The sequence below is a fragment of the Borostomias antarcticus genome (assembly GCF_949987555.1).
Source record: "Borostomias antarcticus genome assembly, chromosome: 10".
Taxonomy (NCBI): Eukaryota; Metazoa; Chordata; class Actinopteri; order Stomiiformes; family Stomiidae; genus Borostomias; species Borostomias antarcticus.
This window is the reverse complement of record NC_140243.1, coordinates 5,012,866-5,022,865: the sequence shown is the minus strand read 5'-3', so window position 1 is coordinate 5,022,865 and position 10,000 is coordinate 5,012,866. Positions and strand designations below refer to the sequence as shown.

Sequence of the window (10,000 nt, the reverse complement as noted above, 5' to 3'; positions counted from 1 at the left end):
TAGATCTATCTACAGTATATATCCACTAGGGGTGTAACAATATATCGTGCCACAATATATCGCGATACAGAAACGTCACAATATGTATCGTCACCCCTAATATCCACCCATACCCATCTGTATATCAATCTATCTATGTATACCCATCTGTATATAGATCTATCTATATGTATACCCATCTGTATATAGATCTATCTATATGTATACCCATCTGTATATCAATCTATCTATATGTATACCCATCTGTATATAGATCTATCTATATGTATACCCATCTGTATATAGATCTATCTGTATGTATACCCATCTGTATATAGATCTATCTATATGTATACCCATCTGTATATAGATCTATCTGTATGTATACCCATCTGTATATAGATCTATCTGTATGTGTACCCATCTGTATATAGATCTATCTGTATGTATACCCATCTGTATATAGATCTATCTATATGTATACCCATCTGAACATCAGAGTGGATCTACCCCTCTCTCTGCTCCCAGGTGTGTCTCTATACCTATAACTGGTCTGTGGACCTGGGGGCGTCGCTGAATCGCGGCCTGGTCCGGCTGGTCCAGTGGCAGAACGCCAGGGCCCACGTGGTCCACTGTCTGCTCAACCAGAAGATGGGCCTCTTTCATCACTACTGCTTCTCCGACACCCCCGCCCACGAGGATCCCAAGCAGGTGAACGCTCGCTCGCGGTCACGCACACCCCACCCGCCGCGGTGTCACGAACCGGCATGCTCTGATGCACACACGCATACGCGCACACGCACACACACACACACACACATAGCCGGCTCAAGCCTTTATGGGACCCTAAGCAGAATTTGATTTGGGGCCCCACCGCCTAGGCACAAATTTAAGCCTCAGAGAACCTCAAAGTTTTGTTTTGGATCCGTGTGCACATAAGTACATGCGAGCAGGACGTGTTCAGTATTGCTGTGTTCGTTAGGTCCTTCTCTCAGTCAAACCCGTGTCTCTAGCGCCCCCCTCACGGGGAGCTGGCTTCGCTCAAAGTTTTGTCTTTTGTCTCAGTGCGTTGAGAGCTTCTCCCTGTCCAAACCCCGTCTCGGTGACCTCTCACCTCCCAGATATGGCCGTTTCAAGCTCTTGTGGGACATTTCAGGCGCTCATGGGGGGCCCTCTGGTGGCCAGGGAGGGCCACTAAGCAGCCGCTAAATTTGCTTAAGGCTCTGCCCACACACACACACACACACACACACACACACACACACACACACACACACATACACACACTGGCGCCGCTGCCTCTGAAGGAGCTTGCCTTCTGGACTGGTTGACATTCACTCTCTCCAACCACAGATGGTTAGGATTGGTGGGAGGTAGTTGAGGGCGTCCCGGTAGTTTGACACGGTGACTCAGGCTGTCAGTGCAGCATCTGGAGTAACCATATTTGAGGAGCGGGCTAGTCCGGGGGCGGGGCTCAGACAGCTGTCCTTTTCTTAAGGGGGGGGGGGGTGGCTGGGGCGGTGCTGGGGGGCCTTCTGCCGCTTCCTCATCCTCTAGCGCTTCACTCAAACGGCTACCTGCTCACTCCGCAGTGATCTCACTCACTTTCCCACACAGCTACCTTCCTCTCTCTCTCTCTCCATCTCTCTCTCTCCTCCTCTCCACGCCATGCTGTGGTTGTCACTAAACCCCCCGCAGCACCTACATCACTGCGTCTGCCTCAGCAGCCAGCGCAGCGCGGAAGCAGCAGTTAACGGTCGGTTTATTTACCCGCCGCTGTAGCTGCGGCTCCGTCACGGCTTGGCTCTGCGCTCACGCCGTCTCGTCGGCACTGCAGAGGCTGCGCTGTTAAACAACGAATTACAGCGCAGTCGTCAGCAACGGCATTTCAAGATGAACGCCTCACTTCACTCTCCCTCCATTCCCTGCTGTGTTATAATTATGTGGAGAGCCATGTTCCTGTCAGGATTGCGCATTCGCTTATTTTTTTTGCTCTTGCTTTCAGGCATGTGGGTCGCCGCCGATACGTTCGTGTTCCAGACGCGTTGTCGTTTTTTCCCCGTCTGCTTCGGTGTCCGTATGTCGCAGGCTTCACTGCGTCGCTCGTCAGTTTCGCTCGCTTCCACCAGCCCGCGCTGGGTTCGATCTCGGGTCCTCTGACTTGCCAACGCATGTGACTTGACCACCGTACATAAATACGTTTTAGCCAGCTATGCCGCCGAAAAACTAGCACTTTATAGGTATTTATACTGAGGAGTGAGTTTAACCAATTCAACTCGGTCACTTATAGTCACAAGCAGATTCTCCCGTCACCCATGACCCAATTTCTATCTCTCACCCTCCCTCACCCACACCTCATGTCAGTTCTGACGCGCCCATTCTTCTTCTTCTTCTTCTTCTTCTTCTTCATTCATTGTCTTCTTCTTCTTTCATTGTCTTCTTCTTTCATTGTCTTCTTCTTCTTTCATTGTCTTCTTCTTTTTCTTTCATTGTCTTCTTCTTTTTCTTTCATTGTCTTCTTCTTTTTCTTTCATTGTCTTCTTCTTTCATTGTCTTCTTGTTCTTTCATTGTCTTCTTCTTCTTCTTCTTCTTCTTTCATTGTCTTCTTCTTCTTTCATTGTCTGCTTCTTCTTCTTTCATTGTCTTCTTCTTCTTCTTTCATTGTCTTTCTACTTTCATTGTCTCCTTCTTCTACTTTCATTGTCTTCTTCTTCTACTACTACTACTTTCTTCTTTTTCTGCTACTAATTTCATCTACTACTACTTTCCTATTCTTGCTCTTCTACTTCTTCTACTTATATTCCTCCTCCTCCTTCTTCTTCTTCTACTACTACTTTCTTCTACTACTACTTTCTTCTTCTTCTATTCCTTCGTCGTCTTCTCCCTCTCCCCTCTTCATTTCTGCCTTTTCTTTCACCTGTTCAGTGGGCTGTCAGGCCGGCTGTCTCGTCTCCCCCGGTGTGTAGGATGTTCAGAGCAGGACTGACTCCGTGCCCACCGCCTCATTTCCATAGCTCCGGGTCAACGCCAGAGAATTCCTATCTTTTCAGAGCAGAGAGTGCCTGAGTACAGGGCGGGAGAGGCGGCCATTTTTAGCTTTTCAGAGATGAGTCAGCGACGGCAGGTTATTCTCTCCCTTTCTCCCGCTCAGCAGGGCTTCTGTGCTTCATTTCACCAGCAGCACGGGGTATCTGTTTTCATAGGTTGCTGCTGTGCTGTTATGTCCAAATCCAGTTTCTCTCCGCTATAAATCATATGTGGAATGTCTTTGCCCTCTGTGCCATTGCGGCACAAACCAATTACATACAAGCAAAGAGATTAGGAAACGGACAAACTTTTCTTTCCGCCTCAGTGACCACACTCTTAATCACCCTCCTGCTAATGACTGCGGACAGAAGGCAGAGTCAGAGTGGCAGAAAATTTGCCCGCACAGCGCGTCATCTGTCACAGTCCTGATGAGGAGCGTTGTGGGCACCAGTGCCCGGTTGACCCCGCCCCGGGCTCGTGGCCAGAGGATTCTGCCACACTGGAGCATCTGGGGCCCCCGCCACCCTCCAGCCCATGAGAAGCTGCTGCACCGCCAAGCAAACTTGGCCCCCAGAGTCCCCCCCTGGGCAGAGAGGAGGGCATATTAGCTCTGTGGTGCCAGAGAGCGCAGGCTGCTTTTATTCTACATCAGACGGGCCATCTCTGGCGCTCACGCATCCGTCGCACACAGAGAGGCAGGGTAATCTGTGATCCAGAGACATCACAGAGAGGCAGGGTAATCTCTGATCCAGAGTCATCACAGAGAGGCAGGGTAATCTATGATCCAGAGACACCACAGAGAGGCAGGGTAATCTGTGATCCAGAGACATCACAGAGAGGCAGGGTAATCTCTGATCCAGAGACACCACAGAGAGGCAGGGTAATCTATGATCCAGAGACATCACAGAGAGGCAGGGTAATCTCTGATCCAGAGACATCACAGAGAGGCAGGGTAATCTGTGATCCAGAGACATCACAGAGAGGCAGGGTAATCTGTGATCCAGAGACATCACAGAGAGGCAGGGTAATCTCTGAGCCAGAGACACCACAGAGAGGCAGGGTAATCTGTGATCCAGAGTCATCACAGAGAGGCAGGGTAATCTGTGATCCAGAGACATCACAGAGAGGCAGGGTAATCTATGATCCAGAGACATCACAGAGAGGCAGGGTAATCTCTGATCCAGAGGCACCACAGAGAGGCAGGGTAATCTATGATCCAGAGACATCACAGAGAGGCAGGGTAATCTCTGATCCAGAGGCACCACAGAGAGGCAGGGTAATCTCTGATCCAGAGACACCACAGAGAGGCAGGGTAATCTCTGATCCAGAGACACCACAGAGAGGCAGGGTAATCTCTGATCCAGAGACATCACAGAGAGGCAGGGTAATCTGTGATCCAGAGACATCACAGAGAGTCAGGGTAATCTCTGATCCAGAGACATCACAGAGAGGCAGGGTAATCTGTGATCCAGAGACATCACAGAGAGGCAGGGTAATCTCTGATCCAGAGGCACCACAGAGAGGCAGGGTAATCTCTGATCCAGAGACACCACAGAGAGGCAGGGTAATCTGTGTGCCAGAGAACCACAGAGAGGCAGGGTAATCTGTGTGCCAGAGAACCACAGAGAGGATCGTGATCTACAACATAAGTCCTACTTTATTGGGCCTCTGAAGTGGGTTCTGGCTTTTGGTTCACACCCGGCTCTAGTTGGTCTGTGGATTTGAGGTACAGTTCTATTCTGGTTAGTCATCCCACCCGTCACTCTTAGCACCCTGAACACTTAAGTTATTACAGCATGGACGTGCACTGTTTGAATGGGTGGTTGAAGGACTCTATAAACTTTGACTTGTCTGAGGTGAGTTTAATAAAAAATAGTTTTCAAGACTTGGCATACTACCAGTCTGCTAGACTTATCCATGTGGATAATGATGTTAACAAATCCTCTGAGCTCCTCTCTCTCTCTCTCTCTTTCTCTCTCTCTTTTGCTCTCTCTCTCTGTCTCTCTTTCTCTTTTTGTGTGTCTCTCTCTTTGTCTCTCTCTGTCTCTCTCTCTCTCTCTCTCTCTTTCTGTATCTCTCTGTGTATCTATCTGTCCCTCTCTCTTTCTCTCTTTTTCTCTCTCTCTCTCTCTCTCTCTCTTTTGCTCTCTCTCTGTCTCTCTCTTTTTCTCTTTGTGTGTGTCTCTCTCTCTGTCTCTCTCTCTCTCTCTCTCTCTGTATCTCTCTGTGTATCTATCTGTCCCTCTCTCTTTCTCTCTTTTTCTCTGTCTCTCTCTCTCTGCCTCTCTCCCATTCTCTCCTCTCCTCAGCTGGAGCCCAACCCTTTCCTGAGCCCCACCATGGAGCCCGACACCCTGCTGCGGAGCCCCGTGCCCCCCGCCTCCGGCAAGGAACAGGGACGTTTGAGCGCCTCTGGGCGCGGCCTGGCCCCCCTGCACTACCCCTCCGAGCTGGTGCCCTTCGACGAGGCCCTGAGGGACATCGGGGCCGTCCGTCCGCTGGCCGGCGCTCATGAGGGGGCCGACGTGGTGGCGCGGCACGGCGCCCAGCTCCTGGACGTGAAGGCCGTGGAGAGGAGAGGTCAGTTCAACGGGGTAGAGTCAGTGTTTAGATGGTAGAACCGCGGTTTAATCCCCCCCCCCCAACATCGAGGATGACCGGGGAAGATACGTTTATGCGTTTGAGATGCTTTGAGCGTACCGGTCCCTCCGGACAACGGCAGAGGGGAAGCAAGCGGCTTATTGGTTGATCGAGGAGCTGTGGGGTGGGTCGACCTTCTGACAGAGACGGGGGACAGGCTCGGGGCTCAAGGCCCGACTGCCGGGCTCTGAGGGATGAGGCCGCTGCAGGTCCACGGCCCCCGGGGGGCGACGCCCGTCATCGCGCGCCCCCTCCCGGGTGACCGAGCTCTCGTTTGTGTGTCTTTATCTCCACGCCGACAGAGATGGAGAAGCAGATGAAGATCGAGAACCTGTTTGTGACTTGGCAGCAGAGGTCAGCGCAGTCCAACATGCCCATCTCCGTAAGTAACCCGTAGCCATTTGCATGTCAGCCACACACGCACACACACACACACTTACACAGACACACACACAGACACACACGCACTGGAAGTGTATACTCACACATTGACTCAAATCACATCTCAGCAAATGGCCCACTAACCCTTCCATTACAAAGCCATTAGCCGATGCAGGATACATGTGCTGGGAGGGAACGCTTTGCTAAGTGATACATCCAGCCACCACTGGAAAGATGGTCATTTGATAGACTATACCTCATTCCAGTTTACTCAACCCCTAGTATACTCAACCCCTGCCCTGTCTCTATCATTCTGCTGTTTCATAGTAGTCTAATGAGGAGCCATTAACAGCAATTGCGAAGTACAATTAATATGAACGTTAAAAGGGCTCTGAAGTAGAGGTCTGGACTCCATTATCCCAGGCAACCTGGAAGAGCGAGCTATACTGCAGATCTTGGTAAAACAGTGTAGCACTCTAAGGATTTCTAGTATGGAAATATGACTATGACCAGGAATAATTTATGATTATACCGCAGTTATCGCAACTATGAAGGAATATGGATTTCATAACATTAAACAAAGAAAGTCTTTGACACAATCAAGTGACCTAAAGACCATGTGATGATGCTACAGCGACGGGATCAAAGCTTATAAAATGTATTGAAGTTATACTAATCAGTTATCAAAATAACATTAAAACACAATTCAGTAATGGATGGAAAAACAAATGTGACAATATGAAAACACAACAAAAACACAACAAAATGAAATGATGGTGTCACAGATTATCACAGGCTGTCCTAAGTTCTCTATGCTTAAAACAAGATCACATCAACACCACAATACAGGAGAGCAGCTGGAATGCAACTCTACGTTGAGAGGTGTGCTGGAAAGTGGACTTGGCTCAGAGAACCAGTCTTTGAGGGTAGATTGTTGGTGAACGCTGGAGCGTGTAGCGGAGATTCGGAGTTGCAATTCCAGATCTGTTTGGTGTACAGTGAACTGAAATGGAGTTTAGAAAAGTTGCACATTTCTCATAAAAAACGTCTGCTCTTGCCAGAAGCCGGATCCTTGAACTAGTTTGTGGATATTCTTTAGACACTGCGTCGACTGACCGCTATCTTAGAGAAGAGGTAGCTTTTCCACAGACACAGATTGATTTTCAACAAAAAGGCACAAACTTGATCCTTTAAGTTACAAGAAAAATAACACGAGAGCGTCTTTAGCATGTCCAGAGCTTATATTCAACAGGAAACTGAGGTGTGCCCTGTTTGCACGGACAGCGACGATTGGTAACTCACTCAGGGTGAGGGGTGTGTGTGGGCTCTGACCCCACACTCACTTGGGGTCATTAAGGGGAAACCAAGGGCTCTTATAGAATCTGGAATCATCAAATATCCGTGTTCTGGTTTCAACATTTCCCCAACATTCATAATCAACTGATTCATGATTTGGTCTTCACATTGATGTCAAACATTGTTAGGTTGACTTGGCAGCACAGAATCATTTACTTACAAAACGCAATAACAGTGGTTAAAATATAACGTATCATTGCACATTCTTTATTCCTAGGGCTCATTCTCATTGTGGATGCATCACAGTTGGGAGAAAGTAATTAAACTTTATTAATGACAAAAAGAGGAAGGATGTGCATTTTCCTTTGTTTCACTGTGTGAGGAGTCTGCTGGGAGCCACATGGGCTGAAGGAATGTGTGTGCCATTCATTTTATTGCCTATAGGGATAGGAACCCTCCATAGCAATTTGGTCAGGAAGGACCCACAATCTCTTAGCCAGTGAGGAAGGGGAGAGTTTAAGGAGCACTTCCCCGATTGTATCTTTGTATTGTTCCAAAATCTGCAGTATGGTACAATGAATGTGATTCAGCATTCCTCAGCATTCCAAGCTGTCACGCCAAAAACTCCACAAATGATGTCAAGTGATGCATTGATGACATCATCGATGCATCATTTCACATCATTTGTGGAGTTTTTTGTTTTTTTGAAAGCGTGAAAGCTAGGCCCAGGAAATAATGAGGGAAGAACAGCCCACATTCATTGTACCATACTGCATACTTTGAAATGATACAAGCTGATTGCTAATCAGGGAAGTGCTCCTTTAATGACTCCCCAAAATCCCATTCCAAAGGACCATGTCACTGGCCTCCACATGACTCAGCAGTTTGACAGGCAGCAGGCCAAACGAACCACGTTTCCCCCTGCGTGACCTCCCATTGGTTGGTCACTGCGTATGGGAGGCGAGGGTGTCCCTGGTCCCCGGGGGCCTGCTGATCTTATCAGGAGTAGCTTGAGAGCACCGACATTCCTGTGTCAGTGAGACAGCCCAACAATGTGGTCTGATTGTTAATCATATTTGACATTTCCATAATCTCTTACAACAGCCATAGGCGATTTGACCCTTTGAGAGTAGGGGGGGCAACATTTTGACGTGAGAAAAACAAAAACAGTTCTGCCGTCCTGTAATGTTCCATCTATTTACAAAGAATACCAGTTGTGAACAGTATGCTAATAAGAAATATGTCTGACAATTCAATATGCACAACACATCAAACTTCAACTAGACACCACGAGCATGTCAATATGACTTTATGACCGAGCACTAGGCCATACCCAACATCACAACATCAAACTGCAACTGCCTGCTGGTGCTAGCTTCCTCGCCGATGGTGATGTTGCTAGTGCTAGTGCTAGCTCCGATAGCCTCTGGAGCACTTCTGCATTCGATTGCGCCTGCTGCGGTGTCATTTCGAGTGGTAGCTTCTTCATTAGCGTTGCCAGTTTTATTTTTTTTATGAAGAAGTGGTCAATTGTTTTATAGCTCTTTTCACCATTGTGAGCAGGTTGGCTAGTTGTAGCTTGTTGAGCACTGAGCACTACAGTCAGATCTCATTTTTGTGCCATTGGTGGATTATGAATATATATATATTTTTAAGGTAGCCTAGTTTAAGTAATAAATACACTTTTAAAATGAATGATGACCTAACATAAACTGGTACAAACCACAATTATGTATTTAATAATTGTGTTAATTAGTAAAAAAAAAAAAAAAAAAATGAAAAATAAGAATTTGAGCTGAGTTGGGCTGGCCAATCAGGGGGGGCACTTATGACAACAGCGACAGGCCACATTACGTTAGAGCAGAACCTACGGTAGCATTATTTTAGACCTTTACACCCTCATGCTACTCTAGCAGAATGTTTCCCTTTCTGATTGTCTGTCGTGAGAGAAGGACTCATGAACACCGACGTGTCCCCGTCGTGACTACTTAACTGTAAACACAAGACGGAGAAAGAGGGAAAAACTGTCATGCACCCCCCCCCCCCCCCCCTTCCACCCCACCCCCATAGCCGATCACCATAACTCACGTCATGGCACGTATGTCACCGCACACGCCTGTCCGCCTCGCGACATCGCACCGCACACTCGCCGTCTCCCTCAAACGGCGCCCGCGCTCCGGGGCTGACGAGCCGGCGTCAGACGGCGTTCCGCGTGCGTGCCCTCGCCCACCCTCTCTCCCTCCCTCCCTCTCTCTCCCTCCTTCTCTCCCTCCCTACCTCTCTGCACGCCACCCCCTCACCAGAGCAGGGATCATCCGTTACTGCCCAAACAGGCGGGCTGCCCACTCGCCCGTCTATCCGCCCCTCTATCCTCGACGGGGGAGAGGGGGGGCAACCCACCCACCTGGGAGTTGACGGACTGCCCCATGGGAACGCGCGAACACTCCAGAGCGTACTGCTTCACACAGAAGTAGCAACCCTGAGGGAGGGAGAGAGAGACGGAGAGAGAGAGACGGAGAGAGAGAGAGAGAGAGAGATCGAGATCTCATCAATGGGGCTGCGTCTCCGTTCAGTCCCCATTACGGCGCCGCCTCCCCGCTCCGGGGCGCAGGCGAGGGAGATAGATGTGTCAGCGGGAGTGATTTATCAGAGGACACAGACGAATGAATGGACTAG

General features: G+C 49.0%; 1 protein-coding gene across 1 annotated transcript in view; it reads left to right on the top strand.

The window, feature by feature from the left end:
- Nucleotides 1–10,000, top strand: part of szt2 (SZT2 subunit of KICSTOR complex) — a 69,174-nt gene that overhangs the window by 43,323 nt on the left and 15,851 nt on the right. Inside the window, exons 60-62 of the mRNA XM_084443896.1 lie at nt 508–690; nt 5,317–5,587; nt 5,950–6,029. Coding sequence (XP_084300022.1) covers nt 508–690; nt 5,317–5,587; nt 5,950–6,029 — 534 coding nt within the window. The remainder of the gene's footprint in view (nt 1–507; nt 691–5,316; nt 5,588–5,949; nt 6,030–10,000) is intronic.